Below are 15323 nucleotides of genomic sequence, written 5' to 3' on the forward strand. Positions count from 1 at the left end.
TTTTGTTAATTTTAAACACGTTTCCTTTTTTTTTTTTAAATTTAAATTAATGAAAACAAGAAACATCAAGAGAAAAGGAAACCATTCCTAGACACAAATGGAAACGAGCTAGAAAAACTTCATCAGAAAGCACATACAATTGTCATTAACATTGTAGCTCTTAAGAATGGCTTTCAGCTCCTGGAGTTTTTGATGAGATCTTGCATGGACACTGTCTATTAGGAGTTTTTCTATTGATAGGTGGTCAATCTGCAAAAAAGAAAAATACTTGAGTAAGCTAATATTTGACGTGTAGACTTTCTGCATGAGCACACTGGAACAAAAATACTTAATGAAACAATCACTTCAGAAATAATTTGCTTAGAACTGTGGTGAGTCACATTGACTACAAACTCGAGTATTTGGAGCACTATAAAATATAACAAGCTACCATGAGATACTGTCTCTGCAGCAGGCAGTGGGAGGAGTTTTGAGCTAAGATTAGAAGAAGGTGTAAAAGACATTTCACAAATTATGCTGTTACCACTCCCTGTGCAGACCTACTTGTTCTGGATCAAGGTTGGTCCATTTTCAGCTCATTTTTTTTTTTTTCTCAGCCATTGGTAACTAGTTAAAGCTAAAGAAAAAAGACCCCCCACACAAAAAACCCCAAAGCAACACTTCATTAGGATATGGTTACCTCTACACAAACACACATGCAGCTGTAACGCGAAATCCAACCGGTTTAAATCCTGCTAACAGGGTAACAATGCAGCGACAGACACTGAGCATGGCCAACCCTACTGAACCCAGAAGCATCTAGGGGCTTGCACCTACATCCTGTTGTACTGCCAGTGCTGAAGCTCATGCCACCACTTATATTTACTGTAACTTACTTGTACAATCTAAATTAAAGCATTTGCATTCACGTTCATTCACATTCCAGTCATATTATTTACATATTTTGCATAAGCAAAGCTCCAGATTACAGCAAAACCTTTTTTCTAGGTAACTTCACGTTGCTTTGAAAACTGTTCAAGCTGAATTAAACTCAAATTTTATTCTAGCATAAGAGATAAATGCAGAAGAGGCTCATACACCACAGAATTATACTATATACAGTGCAAGCTTTTCCATACCAGAATGACCTTCCCCTAAAGAAAAGCTTTCCAAGATAAGGCCTTAAAAATCAAGTATTTCTCCATCCACTACAGCATTTCACCTCAGCAGCTGCAATGGGTTAAATCTGCCTCTCTAAGAAGAGAGATGGAGCTACACATTCTATAGCTCCATCCAATTTTCAGCAGGTTAATGCAGAACAACCTGCTCAGACAAACATGTTTGTTTGTGCCAATCTTATACAGTATCTTAAACAAACAGAAACCCAGTGTGCCATCTACGTCATTACAGCTGAGATCATTATTCAAACACTACAACAGCACTGTATTTTCCACAGCTGATAATTTTTTTAAGCTCAGAGCAAGTCCTCATAACGGGGGACAACATTAACTTTGATACATCTCAAATTTACAGTGGCCTCATATCTTAATCCACAGGTTGCAGACTTGATTCAGTGAGCCTAGACTGTGTCAGCTCCAGTGCATCTTCAGCAGATGCTGTAGATAAAGAGCATTTTCTTGGATTTACACATAAATACAGCACCTTCACTAAATCAATTCTATATTTAGCAGCCTAAATATGCTAATTCAGGCTTTTAAATAAATAAATGTAGTATATATTTACTGTTCTAACAGTAGAATTCCTACTCTAGAAGTAGAGTTGAAGGCTCCCATGCTTCACTATGTTTCCCACATCCCTATGTAGCTGAAACCTTGGTAGTTGTTGACATTCCCCAGACAGACTTATCTGTCAGCACGGGCAACATGATAGACCAAGAGGTTGAAATACAAAGTATGTGCAGGAGGTGGAGGCTACCATCAGCAGCTGTGAGACAGGTGAAAGATCTGACCTGAGGAGCTTTTCCCTGTGGAAAAACTGCAGTGAATGTGTGAAGACTACACATTCACTCCAGTTTACTAAGTCTCCTAAACCCAAACACTGAAAGAAATAATGACAGACAGACATCCTGATATATCACAGCTACATTTGCTGAGGAACTTACAGAGGATTTATTACAATACCCAGAATGTAGTTTTTCTTAAATATTTTTAACCAAGATTTAGAATTATTCCTGGTGAAGCACAATCCAAGTAGGTAGTTGACTGCAGTTACTCATTTTGGATCATTGCAACAATCCCACCTTCAAAATACAGGAATTTGAACATTCCGATAGGATACATGATAAAACCTTGTTAGTGGTAATGTAAAACTAAGTTTCACCTAATACTTGGAACAAACCACATGAGCTCTTAACCACAAGATTTCCAAATCACAGTGTAAGATTTTCTAAAGTGGATAGTACTGCTGGGTAGCCAACTCCAGTGACAAGGGGAAGGTGATTTTCAGAGGAGCTCCAAGACAGGAAAGGGAAGAACTGTCTCTCTATAAAGCATTTCAAGCCAAACCCTAATAATAACTGGTATGTTGCTGTTGTTTCCCCCCAGCCTCAGTATGCTGTCTCACAAGTGGTATAATGCACTGTGAAGTAGGTGCTATTTTTAAGATTAAGTCAAGGCCAATAATTTGTAACAACAATTTGAGGTCCTCACATAAACACTATACAACCTACAGTAACTACTTACTAGAAATCTTAGAAACAGCTCTTTAAATAGAATCAAAGTGGTACAAACTGACAGTGTAAAGCACTTGAGTTTTCGATTCACAAAATTAGATGGCTCCTGCAAAGCAAACCTTTACCTTCATGGCTCTTTCCATCAGTTTGGAATCACAGGCTGGCAGTGGAGGCTCATGAGATATTTGTAAGGGTTTTGAGACATCAGTTTCATCAATTTTTATAGTAACCTTATGGACAGAGGCAGTCCCTGTTTTTCTGCCAAGTACCTGTTGACTTAAAATAAATAGAATAGAATAATTAAACCATGCAACTGGAAGAACAGAAAATATGTTTTTCAGAAGTTAAACCTTGATTTTGTGTGTTCTAGTTAAAAACAACATCGTGTCAGCAGAACTGAAAAAGGCATTTGTTTTAGATGACATTTTAAAGCAGAATCGTTGGTAAACTACATAAAGAATTTTAGATGACTGCAAATTTAAGACAATCAGAAGTGTACTCGGATTGCTTTTTAAAATTTTGTCTAGTGCAAGTCAAGCAATAAATACAGAAGTCTGACAGATATCTAATCAATTTTTAGACATCTGTGCAAATATGAATTAATTTATAACTGCATCCTCAGCTCTTCTGCACATTAATGTGCACCCCTTACTTCTTTGCAAATCACTCAACACTTATAGGTACTTAATTACAAGCATTTAGGAGTCACACATCAAGAAGAAAGTACAATTCTGAAAATTCTGGCTTTTAAATTTTATTGGTAAATATAATCTTTCCTGTTATTTCATTTATTGTTTGTTAAGAGCCCTTTTGAAATGAACTTACTTCCAGACAGAGAGTGAGAGACATTTCCCTGCATGGTAGCGCTCCACTTGCACAAGGTCACCCCAGCGCTCTCGGATCAGCATTAGTGTTTGTGAATGCAAGACTTCCAGCTGAAGAGCCAGGCAGAAGGAGTCTAATGCATGGAGCTAAGAAAGTATAACATGTCCAGGAAGTCTGCACACTACATAAACCTGTTTCTGTATACTACATCAATCTTTTTGTCAACTAAGTCACACAAGATGCTGTCTGAAAACACACTGATGTAGTAATCCAGAGATAAAGACATATAAACAGCACCAAATATTTCTCAAAGGGGTGTTTGTTTGGGTTTTTTTTTTATAGTTTTCTAAACTCTAAACTAGGACAGGTTGTTAGACAAGAGAGTCACAGCCCTGTTCCACAAATTTCTAGTTGTCACCACCTTTTACTGAAAAGATGATTACTAACAAAGAAATTCTACTCACCCTACAGTTACCACTAACCCCATCTCCCACGGTCACCCTAAAAAAACATGCCTTTTTGCAGAAAGAGTTTCACTGAAATCCATTTCACACTGTCAAGCAATCTGCCCTTTGCAAGTGGAAAATCGCTGCACACCCTGTATCTCCCCTCATTATTCACACAGATACAATAGAGTTAACACACCCTCATCAACCGCACTTTACTACAGTTCTTGGGAGCAAGAACTGTCAGCTCCCAGAACTTCAAGTCAGCTCTGTATTTCATATCCAAAATTAGCTGCTGCTGCTGCACTGACTTACCACACAACCTGCTGCCTTGAATACCTCACCTTCACCTTTGCTGATTTAGTGTGTAGAATTGAATTTGACATGCAGACACTTGAGAATTACTGCTTCCAAGGCCATCATTTACTCCAAGGCCACCATAACTTCACGTCCAGACATCTTCCCCCAAGCTTAGCAGGGAATCCATCTCTCCTGACTTGCAGCTACTAAGAGCAAGGCTACACTAACCACCTAATGGAGAAGCCCCTTTCAGAAGGATACGCAAGCAGTTGTACATGTCCTGCAGGGGCTTTTCATCAGCAAACAGCCGGGACTGGACCAACTGATGGATGAAGTTGATCTGCATGCTGTGAACCAAGGCTCGACCATCTTTAGCAAATGAAAAATAAGTCACATTAGCCATCAGGAAAGTAGGCATTTAAAATAATTCAGTAAATTCATAAATTTAAAATAAAAGAGATACAACTGTACCGAGCAATTTCCATACCAGGTTTTAGAACAAACCAACAAAATTCTTGGTGTACACTGGAAATGTCAGTCATTTTACTACACTGTCACTGTACAGCTTTGTTAAGGCATTAAAAGCCTAGAAAGCAAGGTCAAAACAAGACAAATACATATGACTTCATTCTCTTAAGTGGTGATACGCAGAAAACCCAGCATAAACAAGACTTATACAGTGTCAGAGACAAATATCATGTTAAAAACAAGTGTAAAGGTTTGATTTTTTCTTTACCACCAGTTTCCTTGTCTTCAACCAAAATTTCCAGCTTGAGAAGGCGCCAGGGGATGTCGGGGTCATCACCCATCACTGTCAAGGTGGCCTCAAACTCACCCTCAACTCGGAACTTCACACGGCCATTGGCTAAGGAAGACAAGAATGTTTTATTTCACGCACTCTCCTAAGATGCCTAAAAAATAACAGTGAGGTAGCTCCTGGCACTTGTAATGGATTACTTCCCTATCATTTCTGCTCTGTTGCTTATGTTTCCGTGCAACTGTGAACATTTTACAGTCTGCAACAGACCCAATGTCAATGAGCAATACAGAGAGATGTACAAACTGCCCTGAAGTTAACTTGTGAAATCTGATAACTTGTTAACATTTGTGCTTCTGCCATACAGAGTAACACTGAGCTGACTACCAGCCTGACAAACAAAACATCTGGCTGAAATATTCCTATTCTTTGCTACTATCAACAATGAATGCTTTCAGCAATATGCAAATGACATTCAGAACATGGATCTCAGCCCAGGCTGAAATCTAGCCCTGAAAACACATCTCACTACGAAGCATTTATTTAATATTAGAATATTATAAATCCATGTGAGGAAGATAATCCTTTGCAGAATTTATATACACAACAAGCAAAGTTCACACACATTATTCATCTAATTGACATGTACATCCTCACACCTCTGTGAACACTGCTATCTGTTTCAAGAACTGGGAGCAAGGACTTTAAAACTATGCAAGCAAGGTCATAAAAAGAATGAGAGGCAGAGCAAACAAGTAAGTACAAGTCCTTACTCTGACATGTAGGTCAACCTCCTCAATCATTTAACAAGCTATGTCATATACCTTTACAATTAAAGACATTTAGAAATATTTCTGCAAAAAATTTAACCATTTAACTCAGGAAGTTTCATTTTCAAGAGCACCTCAGATATTTTTGTTTAAAAAAACAAACCGTGCTCCAAAACAGAAAATAATAGTCATTGAAATGTTTAGCTAACTGAAAACTCTTAAAGAGCTCAGACATATTATTCATATATCATTCATACATACTTATTTTAGAAAAAAACATCTTTAATACTGATACTGCAAGCACCCACACAGGGACTAGAGAAAACTAGCACTAAGATTCTTCAGAAACATCTTAGACCTAGGTTTGTGGGGAATGGTTTACAAATGGCTAACCTTGTCTTAGTTAAAGGCATGGACTAGGTCCATTTCCACCCCATTCTCTGTGAATCTGCAATAACCTAGTCCAGTTTATAGCCATCCTTCCTGTATAAAAGGTTGTCTTAATGTTTACCACTACTCGGGCTAAATGAAAAACAGAGATCTCAAAACAGTTTAAGAGATCTGGCACTCTGGTGGGCCACTGAACAAAAGGCCTGCATAAATTCTGTGCCTGAACATGAATATCAAAACAGCTTAAAAAGGCAACACTGAGCGACTTGTTTAAACTCAAGTTCAAAGTTTCTGCAGGAAGACCTAACAGTTTCACTAATTTTAAAATTAAATTAAGATGAAGTAGCCCAAAGACTGTTTCATAAAACATTTGCTGAAAGACCAAGGCAATATCTAAAACGTTTAGGCATTGCCTGCACAGGATTTCTTTTTGAAAATATGTAATATTTCAGTCATTTTATCAGTGCTGTCATTTTTCAAACAGGGAAAAAACCACATATTTTGATGTCAGACAGAGACAGGATCCCAGTCTTAATAGATGAAACATCCTCAATGGTCTCAATTAAGCTATCATTTGGCTTTGCTTTGGCATTAAAACAAGAATTTTATATCATCCTGCAATAATGTATCCTTCCAAAAGTAACTCCAGTTCTTACCAACTGTAAGATTTGCCAGCTGTGGGGGGAGATCTGTAGTGACCAGTCGATGGCGAAGGATCTGGTTTAGCTGATGAAGTGTGGTTTGCTTCTCACTCTTTGTTATTGGGTCAGGAGGGATTATTTTATCCTGTTACAATAAACACAAGCAAGTCTATGTATCTCAAACACGTATAACATATTGATAGTGGCAATTGTGAAAACCAACCAGATCAGAAGCCTGAAAATAAAAGTTCTACAGGCCATTGCCCAGTGAAGTTTTCTGTCTTAGACTCGGATTTGCTTTCTAGCTGATTACATTTTACCCAAGACTGACCACTGAATAAAATCACTAAATTTGTGGAACTAAACAAATGGAGGGAACACTTTACTGGGAAAGTGTAACTTGTTCAAACAGAAGCGTTCTGCATCAGAAATTGACACTGCAGAGACTTGGCACCAGGCCTCTATTGAGCTACAGTTCCATCTGCACACAGACAATTAGTTTGATTACCGTGCATTCGATGCCTGTCCAGGGGATTCCCACCCCCCCCAGACACGGCAGAGTTATTTACCCTAATGCAGGTGGGCAGCCGAGGGTAGGATCCAGTTGTCAGAACATCAATTGCATAAGGGATGGCAAAGCTGGGCAGCCGAGCGTGAACCAAAGCATCTCGAGCCAGCGATGCCAGACGATCAGCAGTGTCCACAAACAGGATGGCTTGCTGATCTAAGAAACTCGATATCATCTGCAGAGGACAAGGAGTTAAAAACAAAAGGCGCACCAATCAATGGCCCTTTATATTCAGTTTATCTGTCACTTCCAGTTCAAGTAATTTGATTTACAAAACAAAGAAAGAATGAATATTCTGGCCACTTCTTACATTCAAATGCAAGGACATTTAAAATCCACATGCCATTCCTGCTGCGGTGGAGGATCTGTACAGCCTCACAGCTCTTTATCTGCTGATTGCTACTGGAATGCAACCATACTTGTTTGTAATCAGTAGGGGCTTGTTTTTCTGCAACATTCTGGACTTTATTCTTATTTATCCAAGATCAGGATGAAAGTGACAATAAGAACTAACACACTCAGATCACCATCTTCCCTGTCCTCTTATCTTAACCCAATCCTTCCTGAAACTATGTGCAGACAAGCCTTTCATTTTATGCCACTGATGAGTTTTTGGGAACATGAACTGTTAAAAAAACAAGATTTTTTTTTTTTAAATTTCTGTAGCAAGAAGTCAGGGTGCAGCAATATCCCATCTCCCTCAGAGACTGTTTCATGCCAGACTCTGTCTCTGACTTACCGCACACTTTTCCACCTTCCCAGCATTATTTGCCCACTTGACCAGGGCTAACAAACGAACAAACAGCTGACGAGTGCGACTTGCAAACTGCACTATCTCTATTTTTCTGGAAAAAAAAATAAATGTACATTAAGCCAGTGCTCAGATACAGAATAAAGCAGTAATTTAACTGTGTGCCAATTAAAAAGAAAAGCGCTGTAATGATAACTTCTAATTGTGTTAATGCAGGCATCAATAATATGTGGCTTGCTTGATAAAGAGCATGGTGGGAAAGAAGTCTGTTGTGAATACCTAACAACATACATGGATTCTAACAAATCATGTCTGTCTGGGGAAACAAAAAGCATATTCATAGGAATTAATCCCTGACTGTAAGAGAAACAATTCCATAGTGAGCTTAACTAAATTATCTTTATACCTTTTATAGGATTTCCCCAACCTTAAGATTAAGTTTAAAGTAGGCAACATACCCCAGCATTACAGGACCTGACAGTAACATTACACTTATACTCACAATAAATAAATAAATAAATAAACAAACAAACAAACAAATAAATAAATATACTAAACAAAATATCATTATAACATTTTTACAATATTTTAAAATATCTTTATACAGTATGTTACAATAAAGAAATAGGGTGGTGGTGGGGAAGACCACAAAATCCCAATCCTTTAACTTCGCTTTCCTGCCTTGCAAAGAAATTAAGGTAAGAACTTACTGACTCTCAATATTCCTCCCACCATTTTTGTACAAGACAGTCAAAATGAAGGAGTGTTATGGCTGCATGTCTTCAGAGCTAGTTTTTGTAAAAGAGAATGCAATAGGGGGACAGACAGATTATATGTTTTATTACAGATCTACATTGAAGATGCATCAGACGAGACACAAAGATTTACAGTGTACATTGGTAATACCATACACTCTGAAATACCACTTCATCAACAGTTTATAGAGATTTTTTTCCCTTTCAATGTGTCCAATTTACTAATTTTATTATGGTTTTCCACTTAAGTTTGGGAAAAAACCCCAAACCTAAGCTGTTTACCCGATACAGTTTGCTAAAGTAACAGAAGCATTTGGACAAAAAGAACATTAATTAGTACATAAGATATTGGCCTCTACTAAACAGAAGCTGCATCTCCTTCTGATCCCTATCTATAAAACACAAACTCATAACATAAAAAGAGCCTGATTCTGCAGACAGTGCTGGTGTAATGAGGTTCACTCTTTTGTGCAAGTAAAGCATAATCTGCTTGTAGCAAATGAATACGTAAGGCCAGAAGCACAACTAGTACCATCTGGGCCTGTTTCTTCCATTACATACTGTGAACCTCATCCAAGAACTTGGGCATTAAGCCAGTAATTTCTCTGTGTTCTAGAGCACGTGTTTTGGAATGGCATTTAGCCTGATATTAAGATTTCAAGCTGCTATATGTACACACTGCTCTAAGAGTAACCACACTATGAAAACAAGACATTGGGAATCTTGAGAGATTCAGGAAAACTTTATGAGATTTGAAAGATGACTACAGTGAGACTTTAGAAAACAATCTCTCAGACAAATTTCATATAGAAGTTGCTAAAATCCACTAGTTATGTCAAACATCTATGGTGAAAGCACTATGATAGCAGGAAAAATTCAAATTGATGTTCTGTGACTGAAAATAAATTTTTAAAAAAGCCCCCCAAAACCACAAATAATTTAATAATGAAAATTATTGATAAATCTAGACAGAGTATTCCAGTAAATGTTCCATTAATAACACTTAAATGAAGTTAGAGAAGACTTGTTACTTTGATTTGACAGAACCCTGCTTCAAGAACTACCACCATCATCCCTGAATGACAACTGCACTGGGAATCTACTTCTCTAATAAAACATAAAGACCTTCAAATTTGCTGCATTGTCTTTCATTATAGGTACATGACCTCATGCTGGACTACACAGAAATATATATCCAAGAAAGATGAAACTTCAGGAAGGAGTTTATTTATACAAAACAAGAAACAAATTTTAAAAATCTTTCTAACAGCCATGTTGCTCATTGCATTTTTGACCCTTGGTCTTCACTGCTGAGTTTGGATCTCAGGTTTAAGATCCTTCAGGCCAATGGCTGAGTCTGGGGAGTAAAACATTAGCTACAGTAGAATTAAATCAAGTCAAGGACCACTAAAGCAAGCTTGACATACAAAAGTCCATTGGAGTAGATGGGTTGCATCCAAGGATTTGCGAGGGAGCTGATCCATGCCACTGTAAAGTTGGTCTCTATCATTTTCAAAACCCACAGTGATCAAAGGTCTTGATGACAGCAAAAAGGCAAATATCATGTCCTTCTTCAAGTAAGCAAAGAAGGATCTTGGCACCTATAGATCACTTGGCCTAACTTCAGTTAAGAAAAAAATTCATAGGACAAATCTTTCTCTAAGCTATGTCCTGATAAATACCAAGCATTAAATTAGCCAGGAAACGACCATTAGAAATTGGCCAAGGGCAAACCACCCCTGATCAACAAATTGCACTCTACAGGATTGTTTTGGTTTAGATACAAAACCCAAGACAAGGATGAACTGTTCTGTGATCAAGGGGAGATCAGAAGATGGATTTAAATTTGCAGGAAACATGTGGAATATAAGGATGGGCTGAGGAAGCTGAATTTGCCCCTGCTTAAGAAGAAAAGGCTGTGGGCAAGATCCCATTGACATCTTCAAGTGTCTGCAGGGGTATTGTAGGGAAGATGGAACCAGACACTTTTCAGAAGGGCAGAAGGCCAAGGTGCAACAGCTACAAACTAAACCAGTGAAAAACTAGTTAGAGGTGAGGAAAACAAAGAAACACAGTGATGGGGTCAAGGACTGAAGCAGGTCACCCAGAAAAAGATAATGATACTGTGCAAAACCCAGACTCCATTACCAAGAAGAAGGCACCTGGATTTCTCCTGCAACTCAGCACTACTAATTTACCACCACAGTACTAATGGGTTTTTTAATCTAACCACTTTGTTGTAAGAGCTATTTATTCCTACAATTGATAACTAATAAATGACCCTGAAAAAATGCACTATATTATAGTCTGATGCCTAATTTCTCATCAGTTTTTCTTATCCCAGCATCTTTTAAATAGGCATTGTAGTACAAAACTTATATTTCATGTGAACCTTATTACAGGATAACACCATCACATCTTCACCAAACTACATGTGCCATGTCACCAGGCTCTGAGAAAGAGAGCCTGAAGCTCAACTACTGAATCCATTAACCTCAATACTAGAGAAAACAGGCATAATTAAGCCACATTCCCACAGATGAGCTCCTCCAAGAGCTGGAAATCCATTTCATTAAGAGGAGTTTTAAGTCAAACCTAACAAGGATGTAAACATTTAATTTCAAGACAATTTCAGTCATAGGACATTCTTTGTACACTGAAGGCTGTCTTACTAGCTTTTCTCTAATCCATTAGGATTTATGTTGTTTCCCCACATCCATGTGCCCAACAAAGTAGAATCCAACTTTACCTAGAAATGCTAAATATCTGGATGGGGAAAGCCTGCCCATGAGTACAAGGGAGCTCCAGACCCAAGTCAGAAGTAATTTCTTCAGTAAATACTGTGATAATTAAAAGTCCAAAGTAAACCAAATCAAAACCCACTGTTTCTCTTAACAAAATATCATGCACGAGAAAAAGGGGTAAAAGTAATCATTCCAGGTTATGATTCCATGAAGATGGGATTAATTCCACACGCTGAGAGTTTTGGAAGGTTTGAGACAACAATTAATGATCACCCTGGTAACACAGAATTCTTTATTAAGATTCTTAAGAATATCATAGCTCCTGTATCTCTCAAAGAAATTTAGGTCAATTAATATGTCAACACAAATAAAGGGAATAACATTCTGATAAGTTTCATAATATTTATTAAGAGAAACAGAAAAGTAAATGGATTTTTTTCATCTCAGCAGGGTGCTGTTCTGGTCTCTTACATTTGTTCTCTAATAGTTTTCATACTTCAAAACCACATAGAGCAGGAGCAGAAAACACTGTTCATGATAAGAAAGACCAGGTAACATGGAAAAATGCAGAAATTAGGTTTTTACCTGGTCATCATTGTTGAACTGCTTCTTCTGAACATAACATTTTTTTATCACACTAACTAGAATCTATTTAAATTCTCCAGTTCCCTTTCACGTCACCTTTACTGTCAATTCATTGCTTCAAGATTCATGAAGAGAAAAACACCCTTAACAGAGTTCACCTACTGTAACAGCAACAAAAAAAAAAGCCCAAAAAACTATAAACCCAAACATCAACAAAACCCAATATTGTCCCTAATGCTGAGAAAAATCTTGAAACCATGTAGGGACAGCATGACAGGCAAAGCTTATTTTCTTGCATAAAATCCAAAATTACATGAAAAAGATTTTATTTAAACAACAGTGTATTAATATTAACATCCCAAAAATGTTCTATATTTTAACATGTATTACAGATTCTCTTATCATAACTCACCTTTCCATATCAGTCTTTCTTGGTAATCTATATGAAAGAAAAGGGGGGAAAAAAAGATGTATTATTACATTCTATTATGTTCTATTACACTGCAGACAACTAGAAATTTTGTTAGCCACCTTCACTTACAGGAACTTCTACACAACTACAAAGTATATAAAAAATAGTACCATAGGCCACCTGTCACTACTCTGTGCCAGACAAACTGGAACTGGTCAAATTAGCTGAAAAGTTTGATGAAGGCTGCTGAGATCAATTACTCTACACACGCCACAAACATATAGGAAGGACTTCTTGACTGATATTTTGAAAGTTTTTTTCAAAGCAAACTAAAACTCTAAAATTCCTTGTCCTTTCCAGAGTTAGAGCATTGTTTAACTCATATCAGGCCAACTTCTGTTTGCACCCTTACCAGACATGGCTCTGTACAAGAGCTATACCTATCTCTTCCTATTTGTTCTGTATGTCACTTCTTGAAACACACAGCTTCCACACAAGAACCTCTACGGTTAAACAAAGTAAGAGGGAAACAGGTTTATTCTGAGTCCATATGCTTTCAGGAAAGTTTTTCTTGGCCCAAAAACATCCCTTTGTTTTGCCACTTCAATCACCAAGAACACCAGCACACCAGATCATTAAGTGAATGTAAATAACTTATATTCCAAAACTGATCAAACGGTATTTTTAAAACTACAGAGGTAAGTCAAGGAGTTGCAGCATCTGAGAATATCCCAGTTTCAGACATCTGAGTTTCACGTATTTTGGTATCAGTAACCAGCACTACATTTGGGGTTGTTTTGCAGTAACTTGGGGGCAAACTTAAGCATTTAAGCAGCCAATCTGCAGTGGCTCTCAAGTTCTCAGCGTCATTTTCTCTGTTTACAACAGATCAGCCAGCAGCTTTCGCTGTGCCCCTGGACACAGCCTGATGCAGAGTCCAACCTGCCTGCACAGGCATCTCCCCGGGTGGGAGAATGGACAAGGCTATTTACAAGAGCAGGACCACAGGGAATGGGTTCAAATGAAAAAAGAGTTAGACATTAACCTAAAAAATTCTTCCCTGTGCGGCTGGTGAGGCTCTGGCACAGGCTGCCCAGGAAATTTGTGGATTCCTCATCCCTGGAAGTGTTTAAGGCCAGGTTGGATGGGACTCTGAGCAACCTGGTCTAGGGGAAAGGTGTCCCTGCCCATGGCAGGGGGTTGGAAATGGGTGATCTTTATGACCCCTTCCAACCCAAACCATTCTATGAATGGGAAAGCGCGACCACCTCCCCCCGCTCCAGCCCCGGATGAGCTCCGGGACGGATCCCTGGCGAGGCCTCCGCATCCTCCCGGGATGCTGCGAGGCGGCACCGCCAGCCGGGCACGGAGGGATCCGCGGCACTCACAGGTCGGCCAGCACGGTGAGCTCGGCGTAGGTGCGGTGCAGGAGGAACTCGATGAGGGTGCTGAGGCGGTAGCCGGGGCTGGCGGCGGCTGTCACGGCGCCGGGGGCCGGCGGGGCCGGGGCTGACGCGGGGCCGGCCGGCACCAGCTGGGCGCTCTCCAGCTGCACCGGCGCCATGGCGGCGGCGGCGCCTCGGCCCCGGGCAGGAGCCGCGCGGCAGCCCGGGAACGGCTCCCGGCGGCGCCGGCACCGCGCCCGGCTCGCCCCGCACGGACGGAGCGGGGAAGGGGCGGCGGGAGCGGGGCGGCTCCGCAGCGCTCAGAGCCCGCCGGGCGCAGGGGCCGCCGCCATGATGGGGCACGGAACCGGAAGCGAACGGGGAACCTTTCCGGGGAGCGCGGGCGGGGCGGGGACAGCGGGACGGGGGGACGCGGGAGGGACACAGGGACGCGGGCGGGACCCAGGCGGGGCACAGGGACACACCGGGACCCAGGCGCGATACAGGGACGTGTCACGCGGGACATGGACACACAGGCCCCAGGGACACACACGGGACACAGGGACGTGTCACGCGGGACATGGACACACGCAGGACACAGGGACAGGCGGGGCACAGGGACACACACGAGACATGGGGATGGCGGTGCCGTTGTGCCACCCGACCGCTGGATCCCGGGATGGGTCAGGCTGGAAGGGACCGCGGTGCGCCGTCTGGTCCCACCTCCCTGCTCGAGCGGGGTCATCCCAAAGCACATGGCACAGGATTGTTCTGGGATACCTCCAGTGAGGGAGACTCCGCACCCTCTCTGGGCAGTCTGTCCCAGCGCTCGATCTCTGCACAGGAAAGGAATTCTTCCTCATGTTCCCCTTCCGTGCATCAGTCTACGTGTTGCCTGTTGTCCCGTTGCGCCAGGGAGCAGAGCCTGACCCGTCCCTGCGGACACTGACACACAGGGATGAGGCCCCTCTCCAGGCCCAGCTCCCTCAGCCTTCCCTCACGGAGATGCTCCAGTCCCTCCATCATCTTTGTCACCCTCCACTGGACCTGCTCCAGGAGCTCCATGTCCCTCCTGTCCTGAGGAGCCCAGGAATGGACGCAGCACTCCAGGTGATCCTCGCCAGGGCTGAGCAGAGGGGCAGGATCCCCTGCCTGCCCCCGTATCTGCTCGTGTTACTGAAATCCAGGGTGAAGGAGAACCAGATTATAGACTTGGCGCCTCAAATGTACCTTTGATGCAGCTCTTGGGGCTGTCAAGGAACAGCGGGCTCCGTGGGACACCAGGCTGGCCAGTCCCTCCCTAATGACTCAGGAAAGGCAGGA

General features: G+C 41.0%; 1 protein-coding gene across 1 annotated transcript in view; it reads right to left on the reverse strand.

Annotated features, from left to right (window-relative positions):
- The window catches only part of MED14 (mediator complex subunit 14), a 34899-nt gene extending 20720 nt beyond the window's left edge, over positions 1 to 14179 (reverse strand). The window contains exons 1-10 of the mRNA XM_066177034.1: positions 14004 to 14179; positions 12616 to 12642; positions 8108 to 8213; positions 7370 to 7543; positions 6816 to 6945; positions 4979 to 5107; positions 4504 to 4611; positions 3497 to 3629; positions 2797 to 2947; positions 138 to 249 (exon numbers count right to left, since the gene is read on the reverse strand). Of these exons, the coding sequence (XP_066033131.1) occupies positions 138 to 249; positions 2797 to 2947; positions 3497 to 3629; positions 4504 to 4611; positions 4979 to 5107; positions 6816 to 6945; positions 7370 to 7543; positions 8108 to 8213; positions 12616 to 12642; positions 14004 to 14179 (1246 nt within the window). The remainder of the gene's footprint in view (positions 1 to 137; positions 250 to 2796; positions 2948 to 3496; positions 3630 to 4503; positions 4612 to 4978; positions 5108 to 6815; positions 6946 to 7369; positions 7544 to 8107; positions 8214 to 12615; positions 12643 to 14003) is intronic.
- Positions 14180 to 15323: the final 1144 nt, after the last annotated feature.

This window comes from Chamaea fasciata, unplaced genomic scaffold (assembly GCF_029207755.1).
Source record: "Chamaea fasciata isolate MVZ Bird 193981 ecotype frontalis unplaced genomic scaffold, bChaFas1.0.hap1 SCAF_2, whole genome shotgun sequence".
Classification (NCBI taxonomy): domain Eukaryota; kingdom Metazoa; phylum Chordata; class Aves; order Passeriformes; family Sylviidae; genus Chamaea; species Chamaea fasciata.